At 35.3% G+C, this 24,710-nt stretch overlaps 1 protein-coding gene and 1 long non-coding RNA gene across 4 annotated transcripts in view; one reads left to right on the forward strand and one right to left on the reverse strand.

The window, feature by feature from the left end:
• The window catches only part of ZNF654 (zinc finger protein 654), a 92,436-nt gene that overhangs the window by 30,212 nt on the left and 37,514 nt on the right, over positions 1–24,710 (reverse strand). For all 3 annotated transcript variants that reach the window (XM_077878739.1, XM_077878738.1, XM_077878741.1), the window contains one exon: positions 6,194–6,275. In XM_077878739.1, coding sequence (XP_077734865.1) covers positions 6,194–6,275 — 82 coding nt within the window. Of the gene's footprint in view, positions 1–6,193; positions 6,276–24,710 lie in introns of those variants that run through there.
• The window catches only part of LOC144301701 (uncharacterized), a 29,671-nt gene continuing 9,850 nt past the window's right edge, over positions 4,890–24,710 (forward strand). Inside the window, exons 1-2 of the long non-coding RNA XR_013368435.1 lie at positions 4,890–5,021; positions 11,619–11,896. This is a non-coding gene — a long non-coding RNA (uncharacterized LOC144301701). The remainder of the gene's footprint in view (positions 5,022–11,618; positions 11,897–24,710) is intronic.

A 24,710-nucleotide genomic window follows, 5' to 3' on the forward strand; every position in this document is an offset into this window, starting at 1 on the left:
GGTTAAGTATCCAACTCTTGATTTCAGGTCAGGTCATGATCTCAGGGTTGTGAGCATGGAGCCCAACACTCAGTAGGGAGTCTGCTTGAGATTCTTTCTCTCCCTCTCCCTGTGCTCCTCTCCCCCCTGGGTACTTCTCAGACAGGTGCTCTCTCTCTCTCTCTCTCTCTCTCTCTCAAATAGAATATATCTTTTAAACTTCTCATATTAGCTAAAAATAAAATTGGGGCGGTATACTGGGTTATAATGCCAATGAATATATACTCCGACTTCTTGGGGAAAATCAACTCTTGCCCCAGTGAAACAGATAGACATGACAATTTATTTAAACTTCTCTCCTGTGGCTGGTTCTTTTACTTTTGATTCCTTTTGTTCTCCTTTTAAGGTGCTATTGCAATAAGATAGGGTTGGGCCTCCTCCTATATGGGAGGTTATATCCCTATCTCCTCCCATTAGTTTCCCCCAATTATCCAAAGAAGGACACGCATATTAAAAAATAGGGTAGAGTCTCAGGAAGGAAAGCTTAACTAAGGCCTACTTCTATTCTGAACAAAAAAGATCTTTGTGATTTAGACATTGACCCCAAGGATGAGGATAGAGTTTTCACTGAGGTCAGGGCAGGCTTATTAAAACAACCACAAACCTAAGGCTTTTGGATTATTGGTTGGCATTTTGGTGACTACTCTTGGGTCATATTCTTCATATTCTTCTTCTTCTTCTTCTTCTTCTTCTTCTTCTTCTTCTTCTTCTTCTTCTTCTTCTTCCTTCTTCTTCTTTCTTCTTTCTTCTTCTTCTTCTTCTTCTTCTTCTTCTTCTTCTTCTTCTTCTTCTTCTTCTTCTTCTTCTTCTTCTTCTTCTTCTTCTTCTTCTTTAAACTGGGAGTGAGGAGGCTTTATAACAATCTATTTGTCTCTTGATTTATAAAAGTAATACATGTTCTTGGTTAAATTTTTAAAAAAGCAAGAAAGATAAAATACAGACCAATCAATCTATCTATCACTGGGCACTAGTACTTGCATCTTCCAAAAATATTTAAAATTCTACCTAGAATGAAGTTATCTTCTTTCTATAGCCTGTTCTTTCTCCTATAATCACCTTTCTTTCCCCTATGATCAGTGCCCACTTAGTGAATGGCACTACTCTATATGGTTACTTCAGCTTAAATGCCCCCAAATATACCTGATTCTTCATCTCCCTTACCTCCATCCAATCAATACCATAATCTGAGAATTTAGTTCCATATCGTTATGTGTGCACTTGTGTTTTCTTTTTCCAGAATCATTCCTAACACATTAACAGAATTTTCATTATAGCCATATTAACAACAGTCTACTAATTTTTGCTTGTTTCCTCATGTTAGTCCTATTTTTAAATTCTAAAACAATTCTATTTGTAAATTCTTTGTTTTGACCATTTCTAAATCAGCTGGCATACTTTTTTTTTCTGATAAAAGACTTGTAGTTGCTTTGTTTCTCTAGTATTTGGACTATTTCTTTCTGTTGCCCTCTCTCATAAATTCTAGGGCTTAGGAGCTGTATTATTAAATATTTTTCCCTTGAAAAACTTGATAGACATTAATTTATTCCGGTATTTGTTACAATGGAGAAATTCATCGCCAGCCTGATTTTATTTTTTCCTTTGTTAGGATCCTGTTTTACAGGAGTCCTGCATTTGTAGGAACTTTCCCTAATCCTGAAAATTGAAGACTACAAGATATGGCTGCACATAACTATGAATTGAAAATATGTTTTTAGAGATCTTTTTCCTTCACTAACTCATTTTTTTTTCTGGAGCGAATCTACTGTTAATCGCCTACTTTTAATTTAGTAGTTTCATCTCCATACAATATTTTACCTCTGTAGCTACTCTAGGTTAGTCCCTTCTTTTCAACTTCACTTCGTTTCAAGGAGGATACCCTTGAGCTCAACCACAGAAATAAAACTGGATCTTTTTTTTTCAACTGTCCTCTCATCTTAACCAAGTAACTGATGGTAAATGGCATTAATCTCTTTATCCTAGAATAGCTAGATCAGAGAGCTAATTTTATTATTTTACTAATGGGTAAATAGGTTTTTGTTGACTCCTTTAAGTTCAACCAAGATAGAAGGGAAAAGTTGTAAATTTAATTTGTCAGATCAATGGCCCATGAGGCAGTAAAGAGGAAGCTACACTGGGAGATAGCCATACCCCTTTGCAAAACTTTCTAACCTCTGTATACTGCAGCAGGCTGCATTTAGTTTGGGTCACAGTCTCATTTTCTCAGTGGCTTTGTGGAGAGCCATACATTCCATTTTTAATGTTGACAGCTTAGTTACATTAGTATTCCCGTTCTGTATGCTCTGCTCCACACCTGGTGCACTTTCAAGAATGAGATTGGCCATATACCTAATGCCCATCTGGTATTTCTTCCAGTCCCCACTGTTACAAGCTGATAGGGGTAGGGGGCATTACTGGGTCGCATTTGGAAGGTCTTCCCCTCTCCTTCCCCTATTTAATCACATTCAGTTAATCAAATATTTTTTGGCCTATTACTCCAGATGGATTCATCTTTGAGTGCTTGATACAGATCCTGATCCTAGTTTCCAACATTCATAAGGAATTTTGTTCTCATGTTATTTTTGTCATTTCATTGAGAATCTAAATTTTATTTTATTACATTAATGGGATTTGGAGACCCAGTGTATGAAATCAATCACAGGCCTATGGAAAGCTCACCAATGGACAGATTAAAAATAATAATGAGATAGGTGCATCATATAAGAAATGTGCCATCTTCTTTTTTCAGTAAAGAAAAATTATTGGAAGATAAAAAATTAAGAAAGCAAGCTTTAAGAAGCCAGCAAATGGAACATCTGGCTCTAAGAATGAAATTTCCTCTTGGAATAAGGTAGAAGAAAAATTATAGTCAGTCAATAACAAGATTTAAAATTTCTATTTAAGCAGTTCAGATTTTAGGAGATCAGAAATTAATTGAACAAATAAGAATAAACTCAAGGGCCATGTTTTGGTATTACTGTGCAAACAGAAATCCAGGTAGTATGACTTCAGAGCCCACACCATGACAGGAGGGATAACTAAAATCCAGCAAGGAATGTTAATCCCTGTTAACTCAAATTGTGATCCAGAGGCAAGCACCAGAGGCATCACTTCTGAGCTTGGTGTAGACTCTCAGGCCCCTACCCCAGAATTACTGAATCAATACGTGCATTTTAACAAGATTCCCAGGTACATTAAAGTATGAGCAGCATTATGTTTGTACTACTTATGGTAGAGGAGAAAGCACAAGATCTGAAGCTGGTACAAATCTTTATGAAAGATAGATAGTAATAAACCACTTGGGGAAATAGGGTTTGCATTAGAAAATATAAAAACAGGGCAATCTGGGTGGCTCAGTGATTTAGCACCACCTTCGGCCCAGGGCATGATCCTGGAGACCTGGGGTTGAGTCCCCTGTCGGGCTCCCTGCATGGAGCCTGCTTCTCCCTCTGCCTGTGTCTCTATCTCTCTGTCTCTCTGTTTCTCATGAATAAATAAATAAAATCTTAAAAAAAAAGAAAATATAAAAACACTTCAAAAAGTGATACTGGGACTATCACGGGACTATCAAATATAAGCCAAAGGCTGGGGAATTTACAAACCTTAGCAAATGCAAGAGTTTAGGGAATTGTATATGATGACCTACATGTTGGCCCTTCCTGGGTCCCTAAGGGCACAAGCTGGAAACACCAAATAGCAGATCGGCTTAGAAAATGGAGGATGAAAGGTGGCGAAATCTCTCCTAAGAGGCAGGAGTTAGAGGCTCAAGAAAATTCAGAGTAGGAAGAAAGAAGCCAGAAGTAGGAAAAAGCCACAGCAACAAAGTGGCAGAAGTGGCATAGAGATTTTAAAAACAAAAGAGAACAAAAGGAAGGGTGAGCTTTAGAAATTGAGCAGGCGATAGAACAGGGTACAAAACCAAGAACTCTTTCCTAAGGAATTATTTTAATAAACTGTATGGAAACCCTGCTCTAAATAAACAAACAAATAAAATTATCCCTTCACAGATGTTATGATTTCACATATTTAAAACAGAATTCAATACTATCTCTCATCTCTCTACAAACACTGCTTCAGAAGTTCCCATTATCAGTGCTCAGTTAACATCTTCATGAGGCATTTCCTGACTATCTCATTTAATACTGAAATTTCCTTCCCGAATACCACCATGCTAGCACTCCCTATCTCCCTGGCCTGCTTCATTTTCAAGGGAGTCATTTGTCACTTTCTAAAATACTCTTACATTTACAAAAATTTGATTTATAGTCTTTCTGTCTCCACAATAGGAGGGTTTTTCTGGTTGTGGTTACTACCGTTTTTCCCAGAGCTCAGTGCCTAGTATATACTAGAGACTCAATAAATATTTGCTTAATAAAAATTCAAGGATGGATTGCCAAGAACACAAGCGACAAAGAAAAAGTGGAGTGGAAAATTACAAAGTCTTAAATAGTGAATATAGACTTCAGTTAGAGCGTAAGCTCCATAAGGAGGTGCCTGGCTGGTTCAGTTGGAAAATCAAGGGACTCTTGATCTCAGGGTCATGAGTTCAAGCCCCATACAGTGTGTAGATTACCAAAATAAATTAATAAATAAAATAAACAAAAAAAATTAAGCTCCATGAAAATAAGTATTTCTACTCTTTTGCTAAATATAAGGATGGATAAAGTAGAATGTTTAATATAAGTATTATTGATTCAAAGAGGAGTTTTTTTTTTTTAGATAAGATGCATTTTTTTGGTTTTTTGTTTTTTACTATTTCTACAACTCTAAAATCAGAGTATGTTTTATAAGTAATGCTATCTTAGAATCCAAGTCAGCCTGGTAATGGTCACAATGTAGTTGTCATTCTGTATCCATGGACATTCAAAGAGACAGCATGAAAACTTGCAATAAGGTATATTGGTGATTCAGAATAAAATCCAAAAGACTAGCAGAGTACTTGTTTAATCTTGGGAAGCAAATGCTATGGGAGGAGTATATATCAGGTAATTGATGTAATTTAACAATACTTAAGCAGGAGTCAAAAGCTAGCTGGTTAAACAGAACCATAAAACCAGCTTAAGCTTTTAAAAGCCTAGTGCCAGTGGCTTTTAGTTCTTTCATCAATAATTTTAGGAACTGCTACCTCATCAATACTTTTGATGGCACTGAGACAAAATGGGGTAGAAAAACAATGACTGAGTGGAAAAACAAATCTAGAGTCAGATTCGAATGTGAAGAAGTTTTAGATATATCTTAGCCAATTAAGTCTGCTTCTAATTTGCCTATTTCTATGTACGTACCAGAGTAAGCAATCATAAAAATCTATTTTAATACAGTCTAAAAGCTCTCTTTCAGTAAGTATAAAAATTCTAGGTGAGAGAAAAGATTGCATACTTTTATGTTACTGTGCTGATCTCCTTCCTAAAGATTGACAGTAATACTCCTAGTTGACCATAATCTCTCCTATTAACACATAATAGGAATATAAAATGTCTGAACGCTTCACCCCTAGAGGGAGCTCAAAGTACATCTTTCCTTATTCTACCTCAAAGAATAATGAGATAAAGACAAGGACACATTACTGAGCCACAGTTACTAGTTACTGTTTCTCAAGTAAATGGTAAAAAGATCAAATGTTCTTGGGTCTACAGATGAGGTCTTGGATCTTTTTCATTCTTTTGGATTTACTCTTTCCTTTTATATAGCACCTGCCAAAAAAAAAAGAAAAAAAAAAATCACCTCCTATCTGGGGAAGACTATTGAGAAAATCAGGATATAGCCAAAGGGTCCAAGTGACAAGGAGACAGGCTACGCAGGAAGAGTCCTTTTATACTAGGGCTGAATTCTACACAGGCTTTGAAACCAAAGCCTGGAGCAATAAAAATGTGAGTATATGTGCCAGATGTGCTTAGAAATCTACAAGGGTGGTAGCAGTAGGCTCTGGTCTAGCAAATGTGGAATTAGAATCTTAATTTGAACTGCTTTTAGAAATACAGCTAGAAGTTAATTTTAAGAACCTTCTTTTTCCTCCTAGTAAAATATATGGGATCCTAAGCATTGCCATCTTACTAAGTATAAAAACTTAGAAGCAATAAATAACCAATATACCATTTTTAGGGGGAGAATAAGGCATGTGTTAAATGTAGACAAAATGTGAAGGAGTAAACTGTTTTACCTGGAATGATCCGAGAATATCCTTTAAGGGCTCTTCATAAAACTCATCTCTTCCAAAGAACAACAGCAACTCAAAGAAGCTCCTAGAAAGAATAAGTGAATAATAATTTCCACTGCTTCTTTAATTTTTTTTGCCCCAATTTGAAATATTTTCAAGACATAAAAGCTATGTAATATCAGGTATTTTGTTTCAAAATAGCCAGATTTGAATCATTATACTGATCATTTAAGATTTATGTTAGAGGACACCTGGGTGGCTCAGTGCATGATCTTGGTCCAGGGATCGAGTCCCATATGGGCTCCCTGTGAGAAGCCTGCTTCTCCCTCTGTCTATGTCTCTGCCCCTCTATCTCTAGGTCTCTCATGAATAAATAAAATCTTTAAAAATAGAAAAAAAGATTTATGTCAGGTTTTCGGTAAAGTTTTAATAGAAATGTCTTCAAAGAAAATACAAAGAAAGAAATATACTGAAGTTCTAGAACTATAGAATGAACAGTTATATTACTCATGCCTACCACTGTTCACACACAAGACAAAAAAAAAAAATGTAGTGATATACCAGGTGGCAAAAATGTTGCTACATATGTCAAGATGATTTAAAATGGGTCCATTTTAATGGATAAAATTAACACAAAAGTATAAGAAAGTTAGAGTCACTGTGAAACTCAGCCAACATTTATATTATAGCAATATCACCAATTAGGTATCTTATAAGTGACACAGGAGTTCTCAAACTCTAGGCTTACCTTGATTATCCCACTCATGACAGACTGCCCAAAATCTGTGGTTCTTCCTTCTTAAATAATTGTTTTTGGGGGATCCCTGGGTGGCGCAACGGTTTGGCGCCTGCCTTTGGCCCAGGGCGCGATCCTGGAGACCCGGGATCGAATCCCACATCGGGCTCCCGGTGCATGGGGCCTGCTTCTCCCTCTGCCTGTGTCTCTGCCTCTCTCTCTCTCTCTCTCTCTCTCTGTGACTATCATAAATAAATTAAAAAAAATTAAAAAAAAATAATAATTGTTTTTGGAAAATGTTACTAAATACTTTATGTGTCTTTAATACTTCATAATTCATACAGGAAAAAAATGACTTATTTTCTAATCATGAGCATGAAAAACTATGAAAATTATTTAATATTACTTAGTAATCCAAAAGTAGGGCAAAATGACAAATACCTCAAAATCTTTAGCTTTTAATTTAACAAGGCACTCAACTAGGAATACCTAAAGTTGTATTTTTTAATCACCTTTTGCCTTTAATCCGTATTAATCTCTCTAAGAATAGTTTTTAGCATGCAAACATAGCTATGGGACTATAGAGCTTTAAAAAATCATATAAAAGTCCCAAGTGTGGGACACCTTGGCTCAGTGGTTGGGCACCTGCCTTCAGCTCAGGTCGTGATCCTGGGATCCAGGATCGAGTTCCACGTCCCATTTTGGGCTCCCTGTGAGGAGCCTGCTTCTCCCTCTGCCTGTGTCTCTGCCTCTCTCTCTCTCTCTGTCTGTCTGTGTCTCATGAATAAATAAATAAATCTTTAAAAAAAAGTCCCAAGTGTCACACAATAATTACAAAGACTCTTCTAAATATAATAACCATGCCTCATAAACATTTTATAAAAATTTCACTACTTAAAAATTTTAAATGTCAACAGACCAAAAAGCATAAATGTAGTCAAAGCAAATGATACACTGAGAAAGAATCTTTGTTGATTTCCTTCATGAAAAAGCTTTAACAGCTGATTTTTACTTTTTTTAACTTTTTACTTTTTGTTGTTTTTTTTTAAGTAGGAACCACACTGGGTGTGAATTTCAATGCCAGGTTTGAACTTAAGACCCTGAGATCAAGACCTGAGCTGAGATCACAAGTCAGACACACCCACTGAGCCATCCAGATGCCTCTGACAAGTAATTTTTAAAGAGTTAACAACCTGGCAAAACACTGGGAGAGGACTACTTCACAGTAAAGAAATACAAGTGAATTTTTTTCTCAAATATGAAAAGATGTTCTACTTTACTCAAATAAGTAAAATTTTATAAAGATGAAATACCTTTTCTATCATATTTACAAAAATGAAAATGTTGATTTATTCTAGGACGACTCTGATGTATAAAAATAGTCTCTGATATCTTGTTGGAGGGATGGTAAGAGGTACTTTCAAAGGGAAACACAGTTAATTGTTATCAGAAAATGTATGATGCTCCCACAATCATTTGACTTAGCAATTCCACTTATAGAACTAAAGCAGCCAGATACACACACATTAGCTCAAATAGGGATATCCATCCATAAATGATTTACAATAGCAAAAGAATAGAAACATACTAAATGTCTACCACAGGGGACTGGGAAAATGAATTACAATACACCCAAACAATGAAGTATAATGCAAATGTTAATGAGAATACATATACAAATATGTGTGTGTGTGTGTGTGTATTATATATACATATGTAACTAGATAAGGGGAAATTCCAAGATATACTATTAAGATGCAGAAATACATTAATTACACTATCATTTGTGGGAAGGAAGGGAGGGGTAGAAGGCACATGAATACCAACTATCTAGAGGGATATGAGACAAACTGGTAAAAGCAGCTGACCACATAAGTAAAACAGAATTTGGGTGGCAGGAATATAAAGAATTGTTTTGCATTATTAACCTTTTTGCAATTATTTATTTTACTATCAGTGAATATGAAAAAAACCCCATCAGTGTACCTCTGCAATCTTCTCTATCCTTATTAACAAACCATTTATTCACATTTACTTCATTTTTAAGCTTCTAATAGACCCTTCCTATCTCCAGTCTTGCTATTCCACACTTAAAGTCCATGCTCAATATAGCTGCCATTTTATTGTTCTAAGATACAGAATGATTTGACTATTTAACAGACATTGCAAACTGCTGTCTGGATTGTACCATTTAAAGCAAAGATCTTCAGCTTTATTCAGTTGTTAATATTTAAAAACTGTGCTACTTCAGATTAAATCTAGATTTCTGTACACTCCTAAAAAACAAGAACCCCTATAATACAGAGATTGCATCTATGACAAAATAAGCTGAGCAACTACTGCCTGTAGACAAGAGTATCAACCTCCTTTCCAATGTGCCAGTCTCCATCTACCTCTACTAGCTGCTTACCTTATTTTTCACTATCATTCTCTTCCCAGTCTATGTAGGTATTTGAGATTGTTAATCTAAAGCAGGAAATACAAATTCCTTATCATGATATGAGAACTTTTATGTCTGAATCAAAACTATACTTATACACAGAGCTTTTATCACATATTTCATGTTCTCCAATTACAGTAAACTTTTCCCCATTCCCTTAAGGCCTGTACTCTTAAGATACAGGATCTATTGCTTCCTTAAGACCTATTTATACAATTTCACCTAGGAATCTGGTTTAAAATGCCCTTCCTTCTCTCCAAATATATAGCTGATTCTGTCCTATCATATTATTATACTTTATATATATATCTCTAGTATAACATGTTGAAATTTGCACTAAGTAGAAGGGAGAGGGATTGCATCATTGTATTGAATGGATAGTATTGACTGATAGGGCAATTAATTGCATTGAAAGAAGGCTTTTAGTAGAAACGGAATGTGCTATGTAGTTATATTTAGATCTAAGTATGCAGATGAGCGTGACCTTGTACCAAATCCAATAAAATACGCAGAATTATATGTCTGAATTGTGGCGACATGAAAGGGGAGCCAACATTATAAAAGATCTGTGCATGACCCAATATCAGCTACCTCAGTAACAAGGCCCAACTCCACGATAATGTTATTAAAATGACAGAAAGTACATGCAAAGTAAGAGTAAACAAGGACAAAACAACATAATCTAGCTAGCTCTGCCTTAGGGCTTCAGGGAATTAAACAAGTATTTGTGTAGTACTGAAATCACTAGGGGAAAAATCTAGATTATATACAGAAGTAGAAACTTCAGGTTTCAAATCTGTTGTATTTCCTATTGACTAGCATAAAGGATCAACTAAACGTTTGGAAATCAAGTTATCTAGCCCTCATGGAAATAAACACTATATGGTGGAGGGTGAGTCCAGAATAGAACAAAGTAGAACCCCAAAATATATGTAGCAGTCTAAACAGGGATGGCAGACTACCATCCACAGGCTAAATCTGGCCCAATGACAGCCTCTTGAGTAATGCATGATAGTTAGCTATATTTACATTGTGTGAAAGAAAGAAAGAAAGAAAGAAAGAAAGAAAGAAAGAAAGAAGAAAGAAAGAAAGAAAGAAAGAAAGAAAGAAAGAAAGAAAGAAAGAAAGAAAGAAAGAAAGGATAACCTGGAATAATATTACATGAAATTCAAATATCCTGTCAATAAATAAGGTATTATAAGAAAACCATACCCACCCATTTACATCTTGGCTATGGCTGCCTACACACACTACAGTGACAGAACTGAGTAGTGGCAACAGAGACCTTATGAGCTAAACCTGAAATATTTACTATCTGGCCCTTTACTCACCCTTGGTCAGGGGCACAGTATTTGAGTTTCAATCTGAGCTCTAGCACTTTCTTGATATGTAACCTTGGGCAAGTCGTTTACTATTTCTATGTCTCAGTTTATTTATTTATAAAATAGAAACAATAATAGTAACTATCTTTTGTAAAGCACTTAGAACAATCACTGGTAGAGTTATCGATGCTTGTAATAATATAATACTGTTAATTTTTATTAAACTTTATTAATTTAATAAAATTTTTATTAATTTTTATTAACTTTGCCATTAAAGTTCCTCCTTCAATAATCTAACAGGAAACACAAGATCTTCATAGATTTGTTCTCTGCTATGACAAAGTCAATTTTGTTGAAACACAATACACCAATTTTTCCTCACTTAAATTATGAAGATTTTTAAGATATCTGACTAAATTCATCAAAAGGTTTCTAAAAATTTATTAGTGTCTGTTTATATCAGTTTTTAATTTTGAATATGTTTAATGTCTGTATAATAATGTATATTTAATATCACCAGTTTATATTCAAATCAATTTATAATTAACCTTAGTCCAAGTTATGACTTGAAGTTCATTTACATAAACTGAAGTAATTATTCAAAATAGAATTACTTAAACAAAATGATTTATATAAAAACATTACTTAGGACAAATACATGATAAATAGCATGCTTTTGAATTAAAAAAATTATACCATGTATAATCATACTTTACTTTCTTCAATCAGTACACTACTATGTGTTACACAAGTTTAAATAACTAGAGTATAGCCACAGTCCCCATTTATGAAACAGTATATTCCGTCAGGAGGCTGGGAAGTCAGACTTTTTTCTCATGGAAATGGAAATGAGGTACCAGACTTCCTTAAAATAAGACATACATAGTAGATTGTTTGGTAGTTATAACAAGAATTACTATTCTTTTTTAGGTCTCTGAAGCATAGAAGTAATTTTCATCCTGAAATACAAGAATGTGGATTTATGTATTTATCTACCATAGGAAAATTCCTCTGAATTATGATGCTTAACCTATCCAAAAGCAAGAAATCTACTTACTAATATAGAATAATACAATGTAGAGAGACAAAGAAATGGAAAACACAAGCAGGAACTGGAGACACATGGAATGGAATGTATATGTCTATGATATCTAATTATAGTTGCACAAAAAATAGAGACAAAGAGAAAGAGATGAGGTAAAAATAAGGTAAGACTTTTTCATAATTGATGAAAAATACCAACCTTCAGATCTAGGAAGCCCAGGAAATCCCCTAAGGATTGATAAAAATATGTCTACATTTAGCTAATCACAGTAAACTATAAGACATCAAATACAAAAACAATCTATAAACAACCACAGAAAAACAGAAACTGTTTTCAAATAGACAGGAAATTAAATTAGCAAGAAGGACCTCAGATAAAAATTAGTGGATATATAGGCTACAAATTTTGTTTTAAGATTTTATTTATTTATTCATGAGAGACACACACAGAGAGGCAGAGACACAGGCAGAGGGAGCCTGCTGTGGGACTCGATCCTGGAACCCCAGGATCATGCCCTGAGCCAAAGGCAGATGCTCAACCATTGAGCCACCCAGGTGCCCCTAGGCTACACATTTTGACACTATGAATAAATTTCATCGTGGCTTTAAAATACAGCAAAAATACATGACATAAATAGCATTTAAGTTGCAAGGAGAGACTTTAGCATTATTGTTCCAGTGTCCTTGGACTGGAGGAAGGTAAAGAACATATGAACATATATAGTATGTACTTGAGTAAGTTAAGCACCAAATTCTCCTTAAGTAATTTAAAAATTTACATACAATAAAAGTTCTTGCAAGTTTTTGTTTGTTTTTTAAGATTTTATTTATTTATTCATGACAGACACAGGAAGAGATAGGCAGAGACATAGGCAGAGGGAGAAGCAGGCTCCATACAGGAAGCCCGATGTGGGACTCCATCCTGGGACTCCAGGATCACACTCTGAGTCAAAGGCAGACACTCAACCGCTGAGCCACCCAGGCGTCCCAGTTCCCAAGGTTTTGTGTAGGTAGGCAAGTTGATTATCTAGAAGGTTGAATACCTAGAAAAACCATGAAACAGCAAGAGCAATGGAAAGGAGCTAGCCGACATTAAAACATTTTGTAAAGCCTCTATAACAGAACCAGCATTGTATTGGCAGATGAACAAATAACCTAATGAAATGAAAAATCCAAAAACAGACCAACTGAATGTGAAAAGTGCATACATGACAAAAGCAGCATCTCAAGTCAGTAAGGAAAAAGTTGACTTCTTCCTTATTAGATACTCAAATGTTCTAAGACAAAATTGGTTCACTCCAGCTTCCAAAAGAAAAAATTCAAAGTGGATCAAAAACTTAAATATAAAAAATTAAACATTATAAATATCAGATAAAAATCCTATATAACTTGGTTATAAAGAAATCATTTTTCTTTAAATCATTCTTAACTATGATTCAAAATTCAGGAGCAATAGAGGAATACTGACAAATTTTAATTGCATTTTAAAATGTCTAAAAATACAAATAACATAAGCAAAATCAAAAGATAAGCGAAAAAATAATGATTTGTAGAGATATGCAAAACGATGTTCAACTTGACTCACAATAAGAAAAACACAAATTATTGTAATTTTTAATGATTGTATTTATTTATTCATGAGAGACGCAGAAAGAGGCAGAGGCATGGGCAGAGGGAGAAGCAGGCTCCCTGCAGGGAGCCTGATGTGGGACTCGATCCTGGGACTCTGGATCACACCCCGAGCCAAAGGCAGATGCTCAACTGCAGAGCCACCCAGGCGTCGAAAAATACAAATTAAAACTACACTGAAGAGCGCCTAGGTGGTGCAGTTGGTTGAGCATCCAACTCTTGATCTTCGCTTAAGTCTTCATCTCAGGATCATGAGATTGAGCCCTGCAACGGGCTCTGCGCTCAACACAGAGTTTGCTTGAGATTCTCTCTCTCTCTCTCTCTCTCCCCCTGTCCCTCCCACTTGTGCTCTTTCTCTAAAATAAATAAATATTTTTTAAAAAAATACACTAAAATGCCATTTCTCGTTCGATTAGCAAAAAGTAAAAAAATAAATAAAAAGTCTGATAACACAAAATTGGTGAGGCTGAATGTAAACAAGGCCTAATTTTGTGGATGTGAATGCAAAATGTTAAGAGCTGTTACAGAGGGAAACTTTGGACTACTCAACAAAATTATGTATCCATTCTTTGACACAGATTCTAGGAACCCACCCCAAAAACCTGCTGGCAAAAATTTAAAAATGCATGTAAATGAATATTAATCAGAGCACCACTTAAGTAGGAAAATAATGGAAACAATTCAAATATATATTATTAGAAGATATGACTGAATAAACTGGTATATCTGCACAATAGAATACTATGAGGTATAAACAGGGACTTGAACTAAATCTGTATCTCCAAGGATATACTATTAATTTTTTTTTAAAAAGGGTAAAGTGTGTCTGTTTACATAAAAAAAGGACATGGGTACGGTTATATACCTGTTAGTGGATCTTGTTTTTTACTATCCAACCAACCGAATTTTGTCTTTTTTTACAGGTTTTTTAGACCATTTACATGGAAAATCATTTTTGATGTGCTTGGATTAAAACCTCTTCTCTTAACAGTTATTTTCTATTTCTTCTGTCATGGTTCACTATTGCACTTGACCTCTTCTTCCACCTATTTTTGGACTGAGTAACTTCCAAATTTACTCAGATTGATCGATAATTCCATTTTATCTCCACTTAGCCTTAATATATCCAGATTTGTATTCAATGTTTTTAGTGGTTACCCTAGAATTTACAATACATCTTTAACAAATCCCAGCATGCCTTCAAATATTATACTTTAGGTATAATAATCTTTGTGCTATTCTTATCATTTATTTTCATTTTAAATATGCTATAAACAATGCTTCATTATAATTCTTGCTTCTAAATGCTGAGGCATTTAGAAAATATGATCCATAGGCTGGCTACTAGTTTTTGTAAAAGTTTTTTTGAGACACAGCCATGTGGATTCATTTATGTCTATGGATACCTTAGTGCTACAAGAGCAGAGTTGAGTAGTTATAACACCCTATAGTCTACAGGTCTAAAAACACCTGGCCCTTTAAAACAGTATTTGCCAACTTCTGCTTTAGACAGTTTTACAGTGATTAAAAATAAAAATTCAATTTTATATTTTATCTTCAGTTTTTATCATTACAGGCTCTCTTCATTTCTTTGGGTAGATTTTCTATCTGACATCATATTTGTACTATATCTTTTATAGTTCAGGTCTTCTGGGGATGAATAATTTCAGCTTCTGCTCCCCTAAAAACATCTTTAATTATCCTTCTTCATTGGAGAGTTTTTTTTTTCTTTCAGTACTTTAAAGATGTCACTTCATTGTGCTCATAGTTTGAGATGTCTGCTGTATTTCTTTAGTCTTCTAAATTAGCTTTTTTTACTCTGTGGCCTTCAAGATTTCTTCTGATTATCAGAGTTTGAATGTGATGCTTCTAGGTGATCTAGGTGGTACTGTAGTGTGTATATGTTTGAAATTATCCTGCTCGTTCTCTGAGGTTCCTGGATCTATGGTTGGATGTCTTTCATTATAGTTGGAAAATTCACAGCTATCCCTTTATCAATATTTCTTTTTTCTTTTAAGATTTTATTTATTCATGAGACACACAGAGACATAGGCAGAAGGAGAAGCAGACTCCCTGCAGTGAGCCTGATGTAGGAGTTGATCCCAGGACCCCGGGATCATGACCTGGGCCAATGGCAGACCATCAACTGCCAAGCCACCCAGAATCCTATCGATATTTCTTCAGCTTCATTTTTCATCACCTTCTAGATTCTAGTAGGCATATATTACACAGTTTCATATTTTCCCAAAGTTCTTAAATGTTATTAGTTTTTCTTCTCTTTTTCTCTTTTACTTTTAGTCTGGGTAATCTCTATAGACTTATATTTAAGTTTATTCATTCTTAACTGTGTCAACTCTAAGATATGCCATCAAATAAACTGCGTTTATTTCTAGCATTTCCATTTGAATCTTTCTTAAAGTGTCCCAACTCTCTGCTAAAATCCCCAATATGTTTAAACCATGTTATCAACCTTTTCCCTAAAGCACTTATATCTGAATTTAGTTCTTCTAATTGATTTTCTCTTGATAGTGATTTTTCTTTCTTGCTCTTTTTTTATGTGTCTGTAATTTTTAGATAAAAGCTGGACTTCATGATATACAACAGAACAGACTGATGTTAATAGTATTTATGCCTGGGAATAGATCCCTTTTCTTCCATTACCCTTCATTATGGAAATTTAAGTAAATCTAGTCACGAATTAAGTAGGTTTGTGTTATGTTGTTGCTATCACGACCTCTACTGTATCACCAGCTTCAAATTCTTCTACTGTTTTATTTTTTAAGATTTTATTTGTTTATTTGACAGAGAGAAAGGGGGGGCAGAGAGTACAAGCAGCGGGGAACAGCAGAGAGAGAGGGAGAAGCAGGCTCCCTACTAAGCAGGCAGCCATCTAGTCAGGGCTCAATCTCAGGACCCTGGGGTCATGACCTGAGCCAAAAGCAGACACTTACAGACACTTAACCTACACTTAACCGACGAAGCCCTCTTCTACTGTTATATTGTGGTTAGGGTGGAGGTTGGCTTGCCAGATAATATTTTAGGTGTGGGAGTCCATACAAGATCTCTGTCACATATTTAACATCACTGTTTAAAAATGCAAAGACTGGGGCGCCTGGGTGGTGCAGTTGGTTGAAGGTCTGACTCTTGATTTTGGCTCAGGTTGTGATCTCACAGTCATGAGATCGAGCCCTGAGTTGGGCTTCATGGTCAGCAGGGAGTCTACTTGAGATTCTCTCTCTCCCCCTCAGCTCCTCCCTCCATGTACGCGCGCTCTCTCTCTCTCTCTAAAATAAAATAAATAAATCATTAAAAATACAAAGACTGGGCAGCCCCAGTGGCTTAGCAGTTTAGTGCCACCTTCAGCCCAGGGCGTGATCCTGGAGACCCAGGATCAAGTCCCACGTCGGCTCCCTGCATGGAGCCTGCTTCTCCCTCTGCCTCTCTCTCTCTCTCTTTGTGTGTCTCTAATAAAAAAAAAAATCTTAAAAAAAAAAAATACAAAGACTATTCTTAGCTTGGAAGCCATATTAAAAAGGGAAAGGGGGCATGGGCAGCATTTGACTCATGGGCCATAGTTTGCCAACTCCTAAAGTAAAGAATAACCATGTTATAAACATATAAAAGACTCAAAAAAAAACTTTTATAGATCAAAAAATAGAATATTTGAGATGAAAAATATATTACATGGATTAATATCAAACCAGACACTGCAGAGGATAACATCAGTGAAAATAAGACAGGGTATTATTAAAATAAAACACACCAGGGGATCCCTGGGTGGCGCAGCGGTTTGGCGCCTGCCTTTGGCCCAGGGCGCGATCCTGGAGACCCGGGATCGAATCCCACCCACATCGGGCTCCCGGTGCATGGAGCCTGCTTCTCCCTCTCCCTGTGTCTCTGCCTCTCTCTCTCTGTGTGTGACTATCATAAATAAATTTAAAAAATTAAAAAAAAAAAAAACACACCAAAGGAAAAGGAACTGATAAAAATGAACAGAACCATGAGTAAACTATGGGTCAACTGTCTATTCTCTTCAAGTATCATCCCTTTAGAAAACATAATGACACTTCCAAAATTATTTTTGAGGGTGCTTGGCTGGCTCAATGGGTATAGAGTACAATTCTTGATCTCAGGGTTGTGGTTCAAGCCCCACAGTTGGTATAAAGATTACTTAAAAATAAAAATCTTTTAATTTTTATAAAGAAATATCCCAAATTTGGTTAAAATTATAAATCCAGGGGTACTGGATGGCTCAGTTGGTTAAGCATCTGCCTTCAGCTCAGTCATGATCCTGGGATCCTGAGATCAAGCCCTGTATCAGGCTCCCTGCATAGTGGGGACTCTGTTTCTCCCTCTGCCTGCTGCTCCCTCTGTTTATATCTCTATCAAATAAATAAATAAAATCTTTTTTAAAAAATTATAAATCCAAAGATCCAAGAAGCTTAGGATCAAGAAAGATGAAGAAAACTACACAACGCAAATTACAATCAAATTTCTTAAAACCAGGAATAAACTTCAAAAGATACCGATAAGAAAATGAAGACAGGCCAGAGTGGAAGTATTTATTAATTGCTTATCTGATCCTGAGTATATAAACAGAATATATAAAAAATCTTACAACTCAATAAGGTAAGTAATCCAACTGAAAAATGGTCAGAAGATTTAAATAGACATTTTCCCAAAGAAGATCTGCAATAGCAAATAAGTACACAAAAAGATGGTTGCCATCAACAGCCCTGAGGAAATGCAAATTAAAGCCAAAGTGAGATACCATCACACAACTACCGGAATGGCTATTATAAAAAAGACAAAAAAAAGTGTTAGTAAAGATGTGTAAAAACCAAAACCTCCTTAGACAGCTGGTTAGAATTACAAAAAGTATAGTCACTTTGAACCTGGTTTGGAAGTTCTAATTTAAACAAATGTTAAACATAACTTATAACACCTAGCAATTCCATTCCTAGCTACTCAAGAGAAATAAAAACATCTGTCCACATAAGACTTGTACACAAATGTTCAAAAGCCAAAAACTGTGGAAACAATCCAAATATCCATCAATTGATGAATGCATAAACAAAATGTACTATATCCATACAATGGAATAATAGTCATCACAAAAAGGAATGAGCAAGTATGAACCTCAAAAATATTATCCTAAGGGAAAAAAATCACATATAAAAGCCTATATATTGTGTCATATTGTTTATATGAAATGTTTGGAAATAACAACTCTATTGAGATAGATCAGTAGCTGCCTTGGGCTGAGGAGGAACTGGGGATTGACTGCAAATGAGCATGAGGAGCTTTTTGGTGTGATGAAAATGTAAAACTGGATTGGGATAACAGCTACACATCTCTATAAATTTACTAAAAATTATCAAATTACACACCTAAGAAGCAAGAATTTAGTAATATGAAATTTATACCTCAGTAAATCTGTAAATGAGAAAAAAGATAACTAGAAATGAGTGAAGAATGGGGATGTACAGAGAAAACAAGATTGATGATATGTTGATAACTGTTGCGCTGATGATAGGTAGGGCAGTTCATTTTAATATTCCTTCTTACTTCTGAATAGGTTTGACAACTGTGATAATTAAAAAAATTTTAAATACAAGTATTGACAAATGTGTAGGGAAACAAGTACTCTTAGACTGCTGGCAGTATTATAAATTGGCTCAACCTCCATGGAAGAAATTTGATATTATCTATCAAAATGACAAGTGTCAAATTCAGTGATCTAGCAATTCTGTGATATATCTGCAATAGACAAATATCCTTGTCCATATTCCAAGGGCCACTCATACATGGTCATTCATTAAAGTGTTATTGATAAAACAGTAATAGATTGGAACAAAAAGCAAATACCCTTTAATGGGGAACAGGTTAATTAAATTAAATTTCCATGTATCCATAGAGTGAAATGCTCTGCATCCATTTTAATGACTGCTGAAACTCTTTCTGTGTTGATGGGGAAAGATATTCAGGTAACAAAAGGAAGTACAAAAGTGTATGTACTACACGTGAAATTTTGCAAAATAGGGGAAAAGAAAATGAATTTTTTTCTTGTATATGTATAAAACATCTCCGGAAGGCAACCAAAAAATAACAATTACATTGATTTCCTGTAGAAATGTAAACACAAATTGCAGGATATCTTATTGTATACCCACTCTACTTATTGAATTTTGAACCATAAGCATGTATTACCTACCCAAAACTTAAAGAAGAAAAAGGTGATGAAGGAAATTCTTAAAAGTAGCTTCCCAAAAGGGCACATTATATACAAGAGCCACAAAAATAAGAATGAAAGTGGACTTTTCATGGGTGGGGGGGCAAATAAGAAAACAATGGATGGACATCTTTAAATACTAAGGGGAAAAAACTATCCTATTAACCTAGAATTCAATAATCAGTAAATATTTTTTAAAAGCAAATCTATCACTTTTATAGAAGCTAATTAATTGGCTTCCGGTTAGTTTTGGCAATGGTGGAAAATGAAAGACTGGAGAAAGCAAGCAGTGACAAGTCTTTTCCTTCTGCCCTTCTTCTGAGCCATTTTTAGCAGTAATTACAGCTCTTCTAAGATCCCCTCTCATGGTTCTTCCCCTCATTAACTATCTCTAATGTCTTTACCTTGTCCTTCCATTTCTATGGCTAACAGTAGCTTATCAGAATTGCTAAGTCTGGGTTCACCATCCTCTCCTCATCTATCCCTCAGATCTTCTAATAATATTTTAAATGGTTCCTAGGAATTAAATTCCTTCTACTGAATTATCTCATGTGATTTACATTTCCCTAACTAGATCTTGATTGAAATTACCTATATAGGGCAGCCCCGGTGGCTCAGTGGTTTAGGGCCGCCTTCAGCCCAGGACCTGATCCTGGAGACCAGGGATTGAGTCCCACGTCAGGCTCCCTGCATGGAGCCCATTTCTCCCTCTGCCTGTGTCTCTGCCTCTCTCTCTCTTTCTATGTCTCTCATGAATAAATAAATAAAATCTTTCTTAAAAAAATGAAATTACCTATATATCTTAATCAAAAAGAAAATAAAAAAGGAAACAAATATATGACAAACAAGAAATTATTTTCTATCCCTCTAGTTATAAAATTAAAATGGAAAATGTATTCAAAATATTGTGGTTTAAGTGGCACCTGCGTGGCTCAGTCAGTTAAGCATCTGACTCCTGATTTCAGTTCAGGTCATGATCTTAGGGTCCCAGGATAGAGTCCCACATTGGGCTCTCTGCTCAGTGATGAGACTGCTTCTTTCTCTCCCCTTCTGCCCCTCCTCCTATGTTCTATTTCTCTCTTTCTCGCACTCTTTCTCTCAAATAAATAAGTCTTAAAAAAATTTATACATATCGTGAGAAATAGACTCTTAACTCTATGGTCAACTAATCTTCAAAAAAGCAGGAATGAAATATCCAATGGAAAAAAAAGTTTCTTCAACAAATGGTTCTGGGAAAATTGGACAGCCACATGCAGAAGAATGAAACTGGACCATTTTCTTACACTATACACAAAGATAAACTCAAAATGGATGAAAGATCTAAATATAAGACAGGAATTCATCATCATTCTAGTGGAGAACACTGGCAGCAACCTCTTTGACTTCAGCTGCAGCAACTTCTTGCTAGACATGTCTCCAAAGGCAAGGGAAACCAAAGCAAAAATGAACTACTGGGATTTCTCTCAAGATAAAAAGCCTTTATACAGCAAAACAAACAGTCGACAAAACCAAAAGACAGCCTATAGAATAGGAAAAGACATTTGCAAATGTCTTATCAGATAAAGGGCTAGTATCCAAAATCTTTAAAGATATCAAATTCAACATCCAAAGAACAAATAATTCAGTCAAGAAATGGGCAGAAGACATGACCAGACATTTCTCCAAAGAAGACATACACGTGGCCAACAGACACATGAAAAAAAGCACCAAGGAAATACAAATCAAAATCACAATAAGATACCACCTCACACCAGTCAGAAAATTAACATGTCAGGAAACAACAAATGTTGGCAAGAATGGGAATAAAGAGGAACCCTGTTACACCACTGGTGGGAATGCAAGCTAGTACACACTCTAGAAAACAGTATTGAGGTTCCTCAAAAAGTTAAAAATAGAACTACTCTACAACTTACCAATTGCACTGCTAGGTATTTACCCAAAAGATACAAACATAGTGATCAAAGGGGCACTTGCACCCCAATATTTATAGCATCAATGTCCACAATAGCCAAACTATAGAAAAAGCTCAGATGTCCATCGACAGATGAATTCATAAAGAAGATGTGGTGTATATATACAATGGAATATTACTTAGGCATCAAAAAAAAAAAAAAAGAAACCTTACCATTTGCAATGACATGGATAGAACTAGAGGGTATTATGCTAAATGAAAAGAGTCAATCAGAGAAAGCTAACTATCACATGATTTCACTCATCTGTGGAATTTAAGAAACAAAAACAGGGTCATAGAAGAGGGGAGGGTAAAATAAAATAAGATGAAATCAGATAGGGAGACAAACCATAAGAGACTCTTAACTATAGGAAATAAACTGAGGGTTGCTGGAGGGGAAGAGGTGGGAGGATGGAGTAACTGAGTGATGGACATTAAGAGGGCATGTGATGTAATGAGCACTGGGTGTTATGCACAACTGATGAATCACTGAATTCTACCTCTGAAACTAATAATGCATTATATTGTTAATTAATTGAATTTAAATAAAATAAAATTTTAGAACATGTGGCTTGAGAAAACTGTAATTAATAGCCTCGAGCAAGTAAGTCACATATTTATTATTATTAAATATTTTAAAAATATACATTTGTCTTGGTGCCTTAATCCTTGGGGAATTATTTTTTTTCTGAGATATAACTGACATCATGTATTAGTTTCAGGTATACAACATGATTTGATATTTGCATATACTGCAAAATGCCCACCATAACGAGTCTAGTTTAACACTCATCACCACACATGGCACAATTTGTTGTTGTAGTGTTAAGAATTTTCAAGATCTACACTCTTAGCAACTTCCAAATATACAATATAGTATTATTAACTATAGTTGCCATGCTGTACTTTATATTCCAACGATCTATTTATTTTATAACTGGAAGTTTGTACCCTTTGACCATCTTCATGAATCTGGCCCAACCTCCAATACCATCTATGACAACCACCAACCTGTTCTCTGTATCTATAACTTTTGTTTTGTTTTAGATTACACATGCAGGGCAGCCCGGATGGCTCCATGTTTTAGCGCCGCCTTCAGCCCAGGGCGTGATCCTGGAGACCCGGGATCGGGATTGAGCCGATTGACGTCGGGCTCCCTGTGTGGAGCCTGCTTCCCCCTCTGCCTGTGTCTCTGCCTCTCTCTGTGTGTCTCTCATGAATAAATAAATAAAAATTTTAAAAAATTACACGTAAGTGAGATCACTTTCTCTAACTTCTTTCACATAGCAAAATGCTTTCAAGGTCTATCCATGTTGTCACATATAATAAGATACCTTCTTTTTTGTGGTATATATAGGAGATATATATACATTCTATGTTTATATAAACATATATATGTTCCACGTGTATATCACATTTTTTTTTTTACTCAAATCAGTGGGCACTGAGGTTCTTTCCATATCTCGGCTATTGTAAATAACACTATAATAAACATAGGAATAATAATATATTTGCAAGTTAATGGTTTTGTTTTCTTTAGATAAATACTCAAAAGAATTGTTGGATTATTATTATTTTTACTTTCAATTCCCTGACAATGCTCCACACTTTTTCTCATAGTGCCTGAAACAATTTATATTCCCACCAATAGAACACAAGGTTCTGTTTTCTCACATCGTTGGCAACACTTATTATTTCTTGTATTTTTGATACTAAGCATTCTAACAAGTATGAAGTGATAACTCGGTGTGATTTGATTTGCATTTCCTCTTTTTTTTTTTTTGAGATTTTTATTTATTCATGAGAGACAGAGAAAGAGAGAGAGAGGCAGAGACACAGGCAGAGGGAGAAGCAAGCTCCACGCAGGGAGCCTGATGCGGGAATCAATCCCGGTATTCCAGGATCATGCCCTAGGCCAAAAGCAGGCGCTAAACTGCTGAACTACCCAGGGATCCCTGATTTGCATTTCCTGATGATTAGTGATGTTGCGCACCTTTTCATGTACCTGTTAGCCAACTGTATGTCTTCTTTGGGAAAAGTCTATTCAGATCCTCTGCCCATTTTTTAATTAGATTGTTTGATTTTTTTTTTTAGTTTTGAGCTATAGGAGTTCTTTTTAATATGTGGGATATTAACCACCTCATCAGATAATATGATTTGGAAATATTTTCTCCCATCTAGTAGACTGATTTTCATTTTGTTGACGGTTTCCTTTGCTGTGCATAAGCTTTTTAGTTTGATGTAAGCCCTCTTGTTCATTGTGCTTTTGTTGCCTTTGCCTTTGGTGTCAAATCCAAAAATATAACTGTCAAGACAATGTCAAATACCGTATTACCTATGTTTTCTTCTAGGAGTTCTATGGTTTCAGGTCTTAAGTTCAAGTCTTCAATGTATTCTGAGTTGATTTTTGTCCATGGTGCAAGACAATGGTCTAGATCCATTCCTTTGCATGTGGCTGTCCAGTCTTCTCAGCACCATTTATTAAAGACTGTACATTCCCCAACATATTCTCTTGGCTCCTTTGATGTAAATTAAATAACCTTATATGCATGGATTTATTTCTGGGCTCTCTATTCTTTAATGTTAATCTATATGTCTGTTTTTATGCCACTATCATACTGTTTTGATCACCACAGCTCTGTAATATAGGTTTTTTTCTTGTAATATAGTTTGAATTTAGGTCACATGATGCCTCTAGTTTTGTTCATCCTTCTCAAGATTGCCTTGGCTATTTGGGATCTTTTGTGGTTACATTCGAATTTAGGAATTGTTTGTTCTATTTCTGTGAAAAATGCCCTTGAATTTTTGATAGAGATTAAACTGAATCTGTATATTTCTTTGGGTGGTATGTACATATTAATAACAATAATTCTTCCAACCAGTGAACATGGAATTTTTCCATTTACTTGTGTCTTCTGCAATTTCTTTCATTAATGTCATATAGTTTTCAGTGTACAGGCCTTTCACCTCCTTGGTGAAATTTATTTCTAGATATTTATTCTTTTTGATATAGTTGTAAATAGGACTGTTTTCTTCATTTCTCTCGCAGTTCATTATTAGCACAGAAGAATGCAACCTTTTTTATACAACAATTTTGGATCTTGTAACTTTGACTTTTTTTATTAGCTCTAACAGTTTTCTTTATAGTTTCCTATGCATAATATCA

Source organism: Canis aureus, chromosome 30 (genome assembly GCF_053574225.1).
Source record: "Canis aureus isolate CA01 chromosome 30, VMU_Caureus_v.1.0, whole genome shotgun sequence".
Taxonomy (NCBI): domain Eukaryota; kingdom Metazoa; phylum Chordata; class Mammalia; order Carnivora; family Canidae; genus Canis; species Canis aureus.